Raw genomic sequence first — 16,412 nt, forward strand, 5'->3', positions numbered from 1 at the left:
TTAATTTACCAAATAGCTTTAAAAATGCTTCCTTACATCTGAAAAACAGAAAGTTTAAGAATTAGTAATACTTTCAATAAAAGTTACAAAAACTATATAATCATTTTCTTTTTGTTTAGTTTTATAATAAAACTAGAGGCCCAGTGCACAAAAATTTGTGCACTTGGGGGGGTGGGGGGGTCCCTCAGCCCAGCCTGTGCCCTCTCGCAGCCTAGGACCCCTCGGGAGATAACAACCTGCTGGCTTAGGCCTGCTCCCGGGTGGCAGAGGGCAGGCCCAATCCCTAGGTGCAGTCCCTGGTCGGGCTCAGAGCAGGGCCGATTGGGGAGTTGGGGTGCCTTCCCTTGTCATGCACAGAGCAGGGCAGATTGGGAGGTTGCAATGCCACCCTCAGTCACGCTCAGGGTAGGGCCGATTGGGGGGTTGGGGCACCGCCCCCTGTCACACTCAAGGCAGGGTCGATGGGGAGGTTGAGGCACCACCCCCTGTCACGCACAGAGCAGGGCCAATCAGGGGGTTGGGGCGCTGCCCCCTGTCACTCACAGAGCAGGGCCCATCAGGGGGGTTGGGGCTCCGTACTCTGTCACGCACAGAGCAGGGCCCATCAGGGGGTTGGGGTGCCGCCACTCTCACACTCAGGGCAGGGCCAATGGGGAGGTTATGGCTCTACCCCGTCACACACAGAGCAGGGCCCGAGGGCGGGGGGGTGTTGGGACGCTGAACCCTGTCACACACAGAGCTGCAGGGTGATCAGGGGGTTGGGGCGCCTTCCCCTGTCACAAACAGAGCAGGGCGGATATGGAGGTTGTGGCCCCACCCCCTGTCACACACAGAGCCGCAGGGCGATCAGGGGGTTTGGGCGCTGCCCCCTGTCACGCTGATCCCAGTGCCGGGAGGCCTCGTGGCTCTGCTGATCCTGGTGCTGGGAGGCATATTACCCTTTTACTATATAGGATAGAGGCCTGGTGCACCGGTGGGGGCCGGCTGGTTTGCCCTGAAGGGTGTCCTGGATCAGGGTGGGGGTCCCCACTGGGGTGCCTGGCCAGCCTGGGTGAGGGGATGATGGCTGTTTGCAGCTGGTCACACACCCTTCAGGGTGGGGGTCCCCACTGGGGTGCCTGGCCAGTCTGGGTGAGGGGCTGAAGGCTGTTTTCAGGCCGGCGGGTGACTGAAGCTCCCAACTGCTCCTTTTTTTCTTTTTTCTTTTTATTCTGGGCCAGCTTTAGCTCTGGCTCCAGCTCTGAGGCCTCTGCTGCTTTGTTTCAGTTCTATAATCGAAACACTGTATCAACTCCAGCTCTGAGATCCTGGCGGGCTAAAAGCAGGTTTCTGAGGTTTTGTTTAGCTTCTATATTTGTAACAATGTTTCAAACTGCAAGCTCAGAGGCCAGCAGCGGCAGGCGGGGAACATTGGTTTCCTCTGTCACTGAAGCAAGCAAGCCTCATGTTAGCTTCAAGCTGCCTGGCTGCCGGCCGCCATCTTGGTTGGCAGTTAATTTGCATATTGCCCTGATTAGCCAATGGGAAGGGTAGCAGACATATGGCTAATTACCATGTTTCTCTTTTATTAGATAGGATTGTTGTTTCTCCTGATTTTTTTCTATTAGTATTTCTATAAATTTAGATACTTTATAGAGTAATGTAAATGACATGGAATCTTGTCCTTTCTACAAAATGGAATATTCTACAATAATATAACTTATAACAATTAGTTATAAATGAAAGTATATTAGAATTTATTTAATATGCATATATAAATAGAATATAATTATATTTTCTCATTTGACAGAATTTCCCATATACCTTAAGTATAAAATTTTCTTTATGAGGAAAGTAAATTTTAAAATTTAAATCCTGGGAAGGTAGTCAAATATATTATATATTACTAGAGGCCTGGTGTACAAATTCATGCATGGGTGGGGTCCCTCGGCCTGGCCAGCAATTGAGTCCTATGGCGGGGGGGGGGGGGGGGCGCGGCAGCCAAAGGGAGGGACCACAGGAGATTGGCTGGTGGTGGGAGGGGCCAAGGGAGGTTGGCTGTAGGAGTGCATTGACCACCAGGGGGCAGCTCCTGCATTGGGCATATGCCCCCTGGTGGTCAGTGCATGTCATAGTGACTGGCCAACCGGTCGTTTGGTCATAACGGTCGCTTAGGCTTTTATATATATAGATTATTATTATTAAACAGTATTAAGTAATTTATTTAAAGTAATTACGTTTTTATTAACATAACATAATTATTTTAATAATCTATATTATAAAAGGCCAGTGGCCATAACACCGTAACGCCATAATGACCAAACGACCTGTCACCAGGAGGTGCATGGAGCACCTCTTGGTCCCTCCCCCGGCCCATGAGCAGCAGCTCTTGCAGCGTGGTGGGTGTGGCGCCTCCTGCGGCATGGCGGGGTACAAGGTGCCTCTCACGGCACAGCGGGAGGCAGGGCGCAGGCAGGAGGTGGGGCACCTTGCACAGTGTAGCAGGAGGCGGGGCGCCTTGCACGATTTCACACACTGGGCCGCTAGTCCTATCTAATAATAGACAAACATGGTAATTAACCATACCTCCAACATGCTTCCCATTGCCTAATCAGGGCAATATGCAAATTAACTGCCAACCAAGATGGCGGCCGGCAGCCAGGAAGCTGAAGCGAACATGAGGCTTGCTTGCTCCAGTGATGGAGGAAGCCAACGTTCCCCGCCTGCCACTGTCGGCCTCTGAGTTTGCACTCTAAGAAACAATGTTGCAATTATAGAAGCTAAACAAACTCCAGAAACCTGCTTTCAGCCGTCAGAGCTGGAGCAAGCAGGACCGCAACAGTGTTTCAATTATAGAACCCAAAGAAACCCCAGAAACCTGTTTTCAGCAGCCGAGGTCTCAGAGCTGGAGCCGAGCCTCAGAGCTAAAGCCGGCTCTCAGCTCCAGTGACAGCCATAGAAGGTAAATAAATCCCAGAATAAAAAAGAAAAGAAAAAAAGGAGAGGTTGGGAGCTTCAGTTGCACGCCAGCCTGAAAACGGCCCTCAGCCCCTCACCCAGACTGGCCAGGCACCCCAGTGGGGACCCCCACCCTGAAGGGGGTGTGACCAGCTGCAAACAGCCATCACCCCCTCATCCAGGCTGGCCAGGCACCCCAGTGGGGACCCCCACCCTGAAGGGGGTGTGACCAGTTGCAAACAGCCATCATCCCCTCATCCAGGCTGACCAGGCACCCCAGTGGGGACCCCCACCCTGAAGCAACAAGATGGCGGCTAATTTGCATACTGAAGGCGGGCTGCAGCAGGCAAGGCTGTCCGCAGTCCGAACCCAGATCTGTGACCTGGCGGGCAGGGGGGGCGGGGCAGTGCTTGAGGCTGTCCGCAGTCCCGGTACCCAGATCCGTGACCCTTCCTGGCAGGGCGGCAGCTTGCACAGGGGCAGATTAGCCGGGGTTGGGCAGGGCAGGATGCCTGGCTTCTGCCCAGCCCCAGTCACTCTGGGCAGGTGAGCAGCGCAGGAGCCTCTGGACAGGGGAGGCAGGCCGGCGGAGGGTGGCCTGTACTCCCCAAATGGCGGTGGTGACAGCTGTGAGCACGCCAAGCGGAGCCTGCAGGCTGAGCTGAAGTAGTGCCTGCAGGCCATCAGCGCCCAGGAGTGGCTGCGCAAGATCCGCCTCCTGGCCAGAAGGTGCAGGATCGCAGGGACAGCCACCGTGGCGGGCCAGACTGACATCCTCCTGGCCGTACCACAGGGGTTTGCGGATCTGCAAAGCCAGAGGCCTCCGGTGTGCACATCCCCCACTGGCATTTGAACATCCCCCAGCACACTGTCACCCTCCCACGCCTGCAACAGTTGCTAACCAAGTTCCCCCCGCCTCTCCACCGCACTTCCATCAACCCAGCATGGATGTGCACACATCCCCTCTGATGCACTCACATCCTTTGGAGAGTGTCTGGGTGTTCTGGGTGCTGAGGGTGGGCGCCTGTGAGATGACAGTGAGAGGGCGGAGTGGTGATGCCCTGTTCCCACGGAGGCCAGTGCAGCTAAGAGATCACCTCTGGGGGGTTAATGCAGGTGCTGAGGCAGGAGCAGGTGCAGACAGACACACCTGGTGGGCGCGGGCGGCCCTTGCTGAGGTGCCTTCAGTCAGCGTTCAAGATCAAGAACCCAGAGGTGGAGAGGAATTCCATCCTCTCAGTGAAACAGTAGGATAGTCGGGGCGACTGTAGAGGAGGAATGTGCACTTTGGGTGCCAGCACCCATGAGCGAAGGCTGCCCTGACTGAGCCTCTCTTGCTTGGGGCCTAGCACACTCCTGCCAGGCAGCGGGTGACAGGACGTGCTTTTCCGAATTAATGAGAGAAAACGTTGATTCTCCTGCTGCCCATGAAGGTGGAAAGTGAAGTGGGGAGACATGTGGGGAGTGAGCGAGGTTCCCTGTCTGGGGGTTCCAAATCTGCTGTTGGTTTCTTTCACTGCTGACTAGAGATATACAGGTGTCCCCCCAAAATGTATACACACTTTGAATACCTACTAATTCCAATGGTTTTAAGCATAAGAAAGAAACAACAATGGAGCTGTTATCTGTTAAAAGTGTGGGCACAAACAGGTAGTTGGACATTCCCTGAGGGGTCTCAGATGGGAGAGGGTGAAGGCCAGACTGAGGGACCCCTTTCCCCCGCCTACCCCAGTGCACAAATTTCGTGCACCGGGATACTAGTATATATATAAAATCTTTGCTTCTTAGGGAAATTCAAGAAAAAACTTTTTTTCTCCCTTACTTTTAGAAATAGGATTTTTCCAATGGAAAATATACTTATATCTTTAAGAAGCATAACAGAGATAATATGACCTTGACAACTCTCAGGAGGCTGGAGAAAGGGTGGGTGTGTATGTGGGGAGATAGCAGGTTCTGGGGTTTGTTCCCAGGACTGCAGTAACTCCTGGGCCTCTAATGGCTTTAGTGTAAAAGTATCATTTTTTTTTTTAACAAGGAGAGTGCTCCCCCCCCCCCCCCCCCCGCCGCCACCTACCCCACTGCTGCCATTCTGCAGCCTATTCAAGGGCACTTTTGTAGCTCCAGTCCTTTAGGATGAATACTTGGGGGATTTAAATAATTATTTTCCATATTTTTTTCTTTTTGAGTAGACTAACAATATGAAATCTTGTATATAAGGAGAGATCTTAAAAACAGAAATAAAAAGCCCCTACAGTAAATGAATGAGTTCTCACAAAAAAGATAGACTGGGACATTAGCCTTAGAATCTTATTTTATACTAGAGGCCCTGGGGGGGGGGGGCAGTGTCCCTCAGCCTGGCCGGCACCCTCTCGCAGTCCCTTGGGGGATGTCCACCTGCCAGCTTAGGCCCGCTCCCCGCAGGGTCCTCTCTCTTTATTTCCTGGTGAGCCTGGCTAGAGGTTCATCAATCTTATTTATCCTTTCAAAGAACCAGCTCTTGGTTCTATTGACCTTTTGTAAATTTTTTTTTAGTCTCTATGTCATTTATTTCCCATCTGATCTTTATTATTTCCTTCCTTGTACTTTTCTGGGCTTTTCTTGTTGCTCTCTTTCTAGTTCTTTAAGTTGTAGGCTTAGATAACTTATTACGTTTTTCTTGTTTTCTGAGGTATGCCTGTAATGCTATGCAGTTCCTTCTCAGTACTGCTTTCACTGTGTCCCATAGATTTTGAATTATTGTGTTTTCATTGTCATTTGTCTCAAGGGTATTTTTTAATTTCTGCTTTGATCTCTTTGGTAACCCATTCATTGTTTAATAGCATGCTATTTAGCCTCCATGTGTTTGTTTTTATTGTTTTTATTGGAGTTTATTTCTAACTGTATGCCATTGTGTCTGAGAAGATGATTGATATGTTTTCAATCTTCTTGAATTTGTACAGACTTATCCTGTGTCCTAATATGTGGTCTATCTTTGAAAATGTCCCATGTGCACTTGAGAAGAATGTATATTCCATAGCTTTCAGGTGAAAAGTTCTGAAGATGTCAATTAGTTCCATCTGATTTAGTGAGTCATTTAGGATTGCTGTTTCTTTGCTGATTTTTTGACTAGAAGATTTATCCAGTGATGTCAATGGGGTTTTAAAGTCCCCTACTATGAGGATTGTATTGCTATTAATCTCTCCCTTGATATCATCTAGATTTTTTTTTAATGTATTTGGGTGCTCCTATATTGGGTGCATATGTTTATCAGAGTTATATTCTCTTGTTGAATCTATCCCTTTAGTATTATGAAGTGCCCCTCCTTATCTCTTGTTATGGCCTTCACTTTGAGGTCAATTTTGTCAGATATAAGTATTGCTTCCCCAGCTATTTTTTTCCTAGAAAAATTTTTTCCCATCTCTTTACTTTAGTCTGTGTGAATCCTTTGTTCTGAAGTGGGTCTCTTGTAGACAGCATATATAGGAGTCATTTTTCTTATCCATTCAGCAACTCTATGTTTTTTGATTGGCGCGTTTAACCCATTTACATTTAAGGTTATTATCGATAGGCACTTGTTTGTCACCATTTTAATTCTTTATGCCTCTGTGCCTTCTTCCCTTTCTAGTTCTCCTTTTTATAGCAGACCCTTTCGCATTTCTTGCATTGCTGGCTTGGTGGTCATAAACTCCCATAGCTTTTTCTTATTTTGTCTGTGAAGCTCCTGATTTCACCTTCTATTTTGAATGATATCCTTGCTGGATAGAGTATTCTTGGATTCAGTCTCTTGTTTTGAATCACTTTGTATACTTCATTCCATTCCCTTCTGGCCTGATGTGTTTCTGTTGAGAAATCAGTTGATAGTCTAATGGGAGATCCCTTGTAGATAACTTTCTGTCTCTCTGTGGCAGCCTTTAAGATTCTTACTTTGTCATTTGACATTTGTCAATTTAATTATGTTGTGTCTTGGTGTCAGTCTTTTTGGGTTCATCTTGTTTGGGACTCTGTGTGCTTCTGGACTTGTGTGACTTTTTTCTTCCCAAAGTCAGGGAAGTTTTCTGTCATTATTTCTTCAAACAGGTTTTCTATTCCTTGCTCCACTTCTCTCCTTCTGGTTCCACTATTATGCAGATGCTGTTTCCTTTTGTGTTGTCCCAGAGCTCTCTCAGACTCTCCTCCTGCTTTTTAATTCTTTTTTCCAGTTGCTGCTATGCTTCAGTGTTTTTTTTTATCTTGTCTTCTAACTCATTGATTCAGTCCTTAGCTTCTTCTACTGTTGAAACCTTCCATCGTGTTCTTTATTGCAGCTATGTCATTCTTCATTTCCTCTTGATTCTTACACTTGGTGACTCTTACCCAGACGTTTGAGCATGCTTATAACCATTACTCTGAATTCTTTCTCTGACAAATTGCTTGCCTCTATTTCATTTATTTCCTTTTCTGGTGATTCTTCCTTTTCTTTCATTTGGGGATTGTTTCTTTGTCTCCCCATTTTTGCTGTTCCTTTGTAATTGTTCTGTGTATTAGGTTACACTGCTATGCCACCCAGATTTTTTGAATTGGTCTCATGTAGTAGAACAAGCATGCCAAACTCAAAGGCTAACATGGGCCAAATAAATAAGGTGTAAGTTTATGTGGGCCGCAAAAAAACAAAAGCTTCAATTTTCATAGAAACTTAGGTTTATTTCAATAGAGTCATGCTGAACACAAAGAGCTGAAATAAATGAGTGATTGTTAACATAAAATAATAGAACATTTTAATAAAAATTCATATTTTCCTTGAACATTAACTTACCAGACACTGAATAATTGCACAAATTAATAAGCATAACACAAATAAACCAATTTTCTTGTTCTTCGAAAGCAAAATATTTCCTGTTGCACACACCAAACAAGTCAGTACAAGCCTAGTGAAGTGGCAGTCGGCTACTAAAATATTCTCTGCTACTATTAGTGGAGAAAAATGGTGCACCTGTGTGTGAGGTGCGTAAGGGAAATGAATGCAACACGATTATAGTAATCAGTCATTAATGAATGTTGTAGTTTGTTATTAATAATTATGTAACAGGATGTTATAAAAATTAAGCTACAAAATTTTTATTAAAACGTTTCTTACATCCCCTTATATTGGCTGGGCTGCAAAAATATTTGTTGTGGGCCACTTGTGGCCTGTGGGCCATGAGTTTGACATGCTTGTAGTAGATGTTTTGTGTGACCCAGTGGTGCAGTCTCTCAGGTCTCCTACTTGAGATATTTAGGTTCTCCTGATGGAATTGGGTCTGGAATGTTATTTTCCTGTTCATGGATGCAGTCTCCTCTCAGGGTATCTGATTATGTGGCTCGCTCCCTACCACATCATGCCAACCGTTGTGGAGGTGCTGACTGAACAACACAAAATACGATATGACAAGACACGATACAGAAGGAACAGAACACAAATGTAGACAAGACATCTATAACCCCAATAAAGGGACCACCACAGAAAAGAGTTTGGAAATAGGAAAGAGAGAAAGAATGATAGCAAGAAGAAAAGAAAAGGCTATGGGTTGTGAACACAACAAAACAAACAAATAAACCGAAAAACACCCAGAAAAAAGGGGGGTCAGAATCCATAGATGCAGAGCTTAAATAGAGAAAACAAGGTTGAGGACTTGGATGAATAGAGCAAGGACCTATTTAGAATAGAGAAGGGAGAAAAGAAATGAGAAGACAAGAAGAAAAAATTTAAAAATTTTTCTTTTTTCTCTCTTTTTGAAAAGGAGAATAGAGGAGAGAGCAGATAAGCCTATATTTAGGAAGTGAAACAAGTTAAAAATTAGAGAAGAAAAGAGCAAGAGAAGAGAAAATAAAGGAAAAAATTGATTAGTGAAAAGAAAGAGAAGGGGAAATGGAGTAGGAGCAGGGAAGAGGAAATTAGATATACGAATAAACCAACAGACACTAGAATACTAAGACATCAATAAAGTAGATAAAGACTTCCCATTTTTAAAAGGGGTGGAAAAGAAAGAGAAATACTAAAATGGGGATAGGAGAAGAAACACAGGAGGAAAGAAAGAGAAATGAGGAAGAAAAATGGTGCAAAAAAGTAAAATATAAAATAAGATAAAATGAAATATAAAAAAATTTTAATAATAAAAATTTAAAAATAAGAAAGTGAGTGTCATTCGCTTTGCCGAGTTGTAATGCCCCGCGGGAGCTGGTATAGGACCCCACTCTTCTGTTCTGTCTGCTGATTCTGGGCTCCCTGTTGGGTACTTAGGTGCTGGCCCCTGTCAGTCACTTCCTTTTGGCCTTTAGCACCCTGTTGAAGCTCCAAGCGATCCAGGGGTCCTCTCTTATGTCTGTCCCCCAGGCCTTGCTGCAAGCAGGTGAGGCCAATCTGCCCTCTGCCTGTCTGCCAGCTGTCAGTCTTAGTCACTCAGGTGTCTGTTTCTGACAGGGCTTCAGGTGGGGTTGGTGCTGTTTCGCTTTCAGGGAGTAAGATGGGAATTTTTCCCTGGCCCACAGCTCCTCCTCCATGAGTGGCCCAAAATATTACTCTGGCCTCAGTTGGTCAGAGATCCTTGTATGGAGACCAATGGGGCTGGCTGGCCACCTGGAGTTTTTATCAGTCTGGTTCCTGGAATAGCAGGGCATTCAGCCCCTCTTCCATCCAGTCACTGAGGGCTCTTTGGGGCTATTCAGAGCCTTTGTTTCCTTGGCATAGCTCAACATACAGGCAGGGTGTGGCAGGCTGTACCTGCCTTGAGGCTACTGGGAGGGGCTAGCTCTTCTGGGGAGAAATGGCCACTCAGGTTTGGAAGCTTGAGAATGTCCCAATGCAGGATTCTTGGCCACGTCTCCCGCCCTACTTCCCTCCCCAGCCTCTCCTCAGGCATCTCAAGTCTGTGCCTTTTGCCTCTTCCCCTGTGCTGAAGCCTCGGGGGCGTGTTTGCAATCGAAAAGTCCTGTGTTTGGGGTTTAGCGAATAAAAGCAAGGACAAAACAACCACGAAACTGTGGATTTCTCTCTCCCCAGCATTTCACTGCTTGGGCTGCCTTTCGGACCACCATTCGAGGGGCAGCCTTTCGCAACTGTGGTCTTAGGTACAGATCCCCCAGCCACCAGCAACCCTGTGGCTTTTCCTTTCCACAGTTGGAAGTTATGCCTGTGGCCAAGGGATGTGGCTTTGGTGCAATGCAGCTAGCTTCCTCCTCACCCTCTCGGCCTGCTGGCCAGCTGTCCCTCTCTAGCCCAGATCCCCGTTCCTACCATTCTCCGAGTGTCCTCTGCCCTTCCTTGTAAATTGTCTTCTCCGCTGTGTCTAATTTGTTAATTCCAGGTAGATGTTCTGCGATTTAGTTGTTTTACTAGTCTGGCCCCAGGACGAGGTATCCGACACAACTGCCTATTTGGGCCGCCATTTTCTCTCCTCCTCTCTAAAAACCACCATCCCATTTCAGAGATAAGGAAACTGAGGCCTGTGGAGAGCCATGGCAGATGCAGAATTCAGGGCTCCTCAGACCTCCCAGCTCAGCCCTGACCCCTCGTCCTGCCTTTCTCCACAGGCTCTGAGTCCAAGCCATGTGTCCAGCCTTTTGACCCTGGGGCTGCAGCCTTGACCACCAACAGCAGCAGTGGATCCTGGAGACCTAAGCACCTGGAGTTCTTCTCCACCATGGCAGATGAGCAGGCAGGTGTCTGACCACTGAGACAGGCGGAAGCAAAGGCACCAGGACCAGCAAGTACACTTCATTTATCACCTGCATGTCACCAGGCACTTTGTGTGCATTATCTCAGGAGACCTCATTACACCTTGGCAAATTAGTTATTATCCCATGTTGCAGATGGGAAAACTGGAATCATTTCTGGAACAAGAGGGAAAGGGAAGGATGGGAGGGAGGAAAGGTGGACAGAGAGATGAATGGGTGGATGGACAGATGGACAATGTATGGAAGGAAGAAAGGAAGGAAGGAAAAAAAGAAAGGAGGGAGGGAGAGGGGAGGTAAGGAAGGAAGAAAGAAAGGAAGGAAGGAAGGAAGGAAGGAAGGAAGGAAGAAAGAAAGAAAGAAAGAAAGAAAGAAAGAAAGAAAGAAAGAAAGAAAGACAAAGTATGAAGGAAGGAAGGAAGGAAGGAAGGAAGGAAGGAAGGAAGGAAGGAAGGAAGGGATGGAGGGGGAGGGAAGGGTAGGAAGTGGGGGAAGGAAGGAAGGAAGGAAGGACAGATAGACAAGGTATGTATGTATGTATGGATGGATGGATGGATGGATGGATGGATGGATGGGTGATTAGATGGGTGAGTGGGTATGCAGAAGGATGGATGTAAAGGGAAGAAAAAGCTCACATGGGAGCTCCGAGCTAGAGCAGCCCTGCAGAGTGGTCTCAAGCCGGGCTGAGATGGCCAAGTTACTACAATCACACATCAATCAGTTGTAGCCTGTGGGCTTCTCAGGAAAGGGTGTGACTTCCCAGAGGCTGACAGCCGGCAGCCATCTACTGACAGTCTCCACAACATCTGGGGCAGCATGTCCTCACTGAAGGGGGATCTGGGTGGCATTTTACACTGCCCACTACTCTAAGGAAGGGCATTCTATGTATCCACCTCCCTCATCTTATCTAATAAAAGAGAAACATGCAAATTGACCGTAGCTCTGCTACACCCACAAGCCACACCCACCAGCCAATCAGGAGCAAATATGCAAATTAACCCAACTAAGATGGCCATGGAGCTGGAGCGAGCAGGAGGTTTGGGTTGCCCAGAGCAATGGAGGAAGCCAAGCTTCCCGCCTGCCCTGCCGCCCCTGAGCTCCGCTCAAGGCTACAAAGTTTCAATTATAGACGATAAATAAATCCCAGATACCTGCTTCCAGCCTGGGGGTGTGACCAGCCTGAAAACAGCCATCAGCCCCTCACCCAGGCTGGCCAAACCCCCATGGGGTGAGGGTCCTCACTGGGGGGCTTGACCAGCCTGCAAACAGCCATCAGCCCCTCACCCAGGCTGGCCAAGCACCCCAGCGGGACCCCCACCCTGATCCAGGACACCCTTCAGGGCAAACCAGCCGGCCCCCACCCACGCACCAGGCCTTTATCCTATATAATAAAAGGGTAATATGCATATTGACCCTAACAGCAGAATGACTGGGAATGACTGGTCACTATGACATGCACTGACCACCAGGGGGCAGATGCTCAGTGCAGGAGCTGCCCCCTGGTGGTCAGTGCGCTCCCACAGAGGGCACTCTGCTCAGCCACAAGCAAGGCTGATGGCTGCCAGCACAGCAGTGGTGGTGGGAGCCTCTCCTGCCTCCTCAGCAGTGCTAAGGATGTCCGACTGCAGCTAAGGCCTGCTCCCCGCTGGCAAGTGGACATCCCCCGAGGGCTGCCGGGCTGCCAGAGGGATGTCTGACTGCCAGCTTAGGCCCGATCCCCCGGGGAGCGGGCTTAAGCCAGCAGGTGGACATCCCCCGAGGGGTCCCAGACTGTGAGAGAGCATAGGCTGGGCTGAGGGACGCCCCCAAGTGCACAAATTTTTGTGCACTGGGCCTCTAGTCCTATATAATAAAAGCCTAATATGCAAATTGTCCCCTCGACCAAGAGTTCGACCGGGCGTTCCACCAGGGGGTGGGGCCAACCTCCTGCATCCCCTCCCCCCCACCAGCCCCACCCCAATCAGCCCCCATCCAGACCGGCTGGCTGGCCCCCACCCATGCACGAATTCATGCACTGGGCCTCTAGTTTTATGTAAAAGAACACCAGGGCCAAGCAGGGAACTATTTGGCCCAAGAGTCAGGGATGATATAGGATAAACAAAAGTAGGACAGAGATGCAAATTGAGTTATGGCTCCTTCCAGGATTTTGGACCTCTTGAGTAGGAGCCATGGGCTGCAGTCAGGCCAACAAGATGGTGAGGGAGAAACTGTGTGCCTGGGGGAACAGTGAGCACTCAGCATTGCAGGGAGGCTCTGCACCCAACACCTCCAAATAAACCCCTTCCCCTGTGTCTCAGCCATTGGCACTCAATCACCATAGCTGGAGGCAAGGGAAGCTATTGTCCTTGCCCCTCCTTCCCATCCTGCCAGTCCCAGCCCTGTGAGTGCTGCACTGCACAGCCCTCAGTTCTGTCCACATCTCTCCCTCCTTCTCCAGGCCCCTGGCAGAGGTCGCCATAACCACTCTCCCAGGTGATCTGCACAGGTGTCCTCACTGCTCCACCAGCTTCTGTCTTGCGCCCTTATACCCCCTGCCAAGCCCATCTTGGCTCTGCATCTTGCATGATCTTTCCAAAAGCAATCGTAACCCATAGCCTCCCTACCACCACTGGTTGGAGCTTAAAGATTAAATCCTTAGTTGGCCTACCAGGCCTCCTGGTGCAGCCCCATCCCCCTCCCTCCACACCTCCAGCCATCAGGAACACTTCTCTGGCCAGTTGTTGGGAGGTACTGTGAGCTCTCAGGCTGTGGGCTTCTGAACGTCCTGGGTTTTGCTGCCTGAAATGCCCTCACCACAGCCTCTGCCTACCCAACTCCTGTTCATTCCTCAGGGCTTCACTGGCTGTCATTTCCTCTAGAAAGCTGGCCTTGATTGATTGATTGAATTTTTACATTTTGTAGGACTTCTTATTGACACTCTGTGAACTGATAAGATGTAGCTCATTTTAAGATATATGAAACTTGGTCCTGGCCGGTGTGGCTCAGTTGGTTGGTGTTGTCCCCTGTATCAAAGGGTTGCCTGTTCGATTCCTGGTCAGGGTATATGCCCAGGTTGTGGGTTCACAGGAGGCAACCAATTGATGTTTCTCTCTCACACATTGATGTTTCCCTCTCTCTCCCTCCCTTCCTCTCTCTCTAAAAGTCAATTTAAAAAAAAATAGGTAAGTAAATAAAATGTATGAAACTTGACTGATATGGTCAGTTAAAGAAATAATTTATATGTCACGTGGAGACTATTTTATGTGGTTGGAACTAGGGTTTTTTGGTTTAGTTTTGGCTATGGAAGCTGTCTCAAGATTATCTAACTTTTTTTAACTAAGTTGCAGTTAGTAGGTCTTCACGCCAATGATTACCCTGGGGTTTGCACTTTTTAAAAAGAGATTTTTCTAAGTAAAATTCCAATCTAGAATTCCTGCTCCTCCAGACTGGGTCAGGGGGCTCCCTTCAGTCCTTCCCCAGCCCACTTCCTGGAACATCACAGATTATAATTGCTGGATTTAATCCCCAGTGTTCCCCAGTCCACTCCAGGCAGCCAGGGACAGTGTGACTTGCCCAGAGAAAGGGCCCTGACTCCTGAAATATAAAACTTGGAATATAAAAACAGTAACCAACCTAGTACCTGCTTCCATTAATGGAGCACTTGCAATGTGTAAACCTCATCTCATGTTACCTGCAGAGCCATCTGACTAGAAGGCAACATTCTATCCATTTTAGAGATGAGAAAACTGAGGTCCATAGGAATTGGCCGTGGGGACACTGAGCCAGCTAAGAGAGCCATGCCAGGACTGCAGACCTGGAGTAAGACCTATCTACCAGGCTGCCGTGCAAGAACCATCTGCCCTGGTATTTGTTTGCTATTTTATTTAAAACCGATTCCCTTTTGCCACAGTGAGATGGTACAAGGGACACAAAATGCACTAAGTCGCTTTGGTGTGCTCCTTTCCCTAATAGAAAAGCAGAAAACAACTCCGTACATTGTTAAAGACATGTGTGTCGGTGCACTGTTTAATCTGCACGCAGTAAGCCCGTCTGCAGGGGGTCCCGGGGGTATCTCTCCTCCAGGTCTGAATGGGGAGCCCATTCCCCAAGGCTTTCCGTGGTCCAGAGAGCGGAAGCCTGAGCCCGTTACAGTGTTAGTCAGAGGCCTGGAAAGGCCCCCTGGGGCCAGCTCACACTTGTTCTCACCCAGGAAATGTTGGAGGAAAGGTGTACGTCCCTAGTGAAGCCCCTGCCTGTTCCTCTAGCAGTGTACCTGCTGCAGGGAGCGGGCACCCTGTGCCCCAGCCCGCCACCCCCAGCTCTGGCCGGCTGCCCGCTGCTGCCTCCTGTGAGGGACACCAGCTGCGAGAGAGGGAGAGTCCCAGCCCAGGCCAAGAGGCTGTCCTGGCGTGTTTATATTTATAGGAGGATGAAGGCCAGAGCCACAGGGACACGTTTGGGGCAGTGGGCGAGGAGGAAGGCGATCACAGAGGCTGTGCAGGCGCAGGGATGGGACTGGGGGTCTGAAAGGAGGCCGCTGCCCAGGTCCCAGGAGGCCCAGGCATTCGGACAGAGACTACAGAAGGGACCCTGGTGTGCACAGGACAGAGGGCAGAAGAGAAGGAGCAGCTGGGGAGGTGGGAGGGAGGCAGACATGGGCACAAAGGAGAGATGCCGGAAGAAAGGAGGCCTGGGAAATAGTGTGGCAGGTCCTTGAAAAACCAAAAATGCAATGACCACGTGCCCCAGCAAGTCCACTTCTGAATACCTACCCAAAAATAGTGAAAGCAGGGGCTCAAACATATTGGCACACCCGTGTTCAAAGCAGCATTATCCTCCACAGCCACAACGTGGAGAAGCCCAAGTTCCCCCCAGCGGATGATGGATGTGCACCATGTGCTCTGTTTACACCCGTACCGCGTGGTCCCTCCATACAGCAGACTGTTACTCAGCCTTAAAAAGGAGTGGAATTCTGGCACATGCTAGAATACAGATACACCTGGAAAACATTAGGTTAGAGGAAATAAATCAGACACAAAAGGATAAGTGTCATGTGGCTTCACTTATAGGAGGTCCCTAGAGGAGTCCGAGCCACAGAGACGGGGGAGTAAAGGTCCCCAGGGGTCGGGAGGGGCGAGCGGGGAAGGGGTGTTAGTGTTGGATGGAGACAGGGTTTCTATTCGGGAGGATGAAAGCTCTGGAGAAGGACGGTGGTGACATGATGTGAACGCACTTAATCCCACTGAACTGTAAACTTACAAATGGTAAAAAGTGGTAAATTTTCCTGTGTATATTTTGCCATAATACAAAGAATGACAAGGGAGAGGTCAGACTGTAGAGAGCTCCAAGTGGCTGCAGTCAGGAGACAAGGCCAGGCCTGCAGGACTCTCCCTTATTCCAAGGCCAGTGTGGCCACCGCCGCTGCCTCCTGCAGCCAAGATCCTCAGCTGACCAAGAGCCTGGCTTTCGGTTAGCGGGTATTTTTCCACTTCAAATTGGAAACGTCCCCACACCAAGACTCAGCAGCAATCCCTCTGTTCTCCCTTACCTGGTAAAAAGACAGGCCGTGCCAAATGGTCCAGGGGTAGGGTTGCAAGGTTGCACAAATAAAATTACAGGACACCCAGTTGGATTTAAATATCAACCATTGCAACATCTGGGGTCTACCTATACTAAAAATGTATTTGTTGTTTACCTACAATTCAAATTTAACCAGGTATCCTGTATTTTATCTAGTAATCCTATCCTAGGGCCCTCTTGCAGAATTCATGCAGAGGGACACCTTCAGGCCACCCATTGGGGCAGTCCATCAAGGGCTTCCTGAGATACCA

The 16,412-nt window shown here is 48.7% G+C and overlaps 1 protein-coding gene across 1 annotated transcript in view; it reads left to right on the forward strand.

Annotated features, from left to right (window-relative positions):
- The window catches only part of ARHGEF18 (Rho/Rac guanine nucleotide exchange factor 18), a 104,695-nt gene that overhangs the window by 12,850 nt on the left and 75,433 nt on the right, over positions 1-16,412 (forward strand). The window contains exon 3 of the mRNA XM_036312369.1: positions 10,462-10,586. Within this exon, the coding sequence (XP_036168262.1) occupies positions 10,572-10,586 (15 nt within the window). The 5' untranslated portion in view covers positions 10,462-10,571. The remainder of the gene's footprint in view (positions 1-10,461; positions 10,587-16,412) is intronic.

Source organism: Myotis myotis, unplaced genomic scaffold (genome assembly GCF_014108235.1).
Source record: "Myotis myotis isolate mMyoMyo1 unplaced genomic scaffold, mMyoMyo1.p scaffold_m19_p_6, whole genome shotgun sequence".
NCBI lineage: Eukaryota > Metazoa > Chordata > Mammalia > Chiroptera > Vespertilionidae > Myotis > Myotis myotis.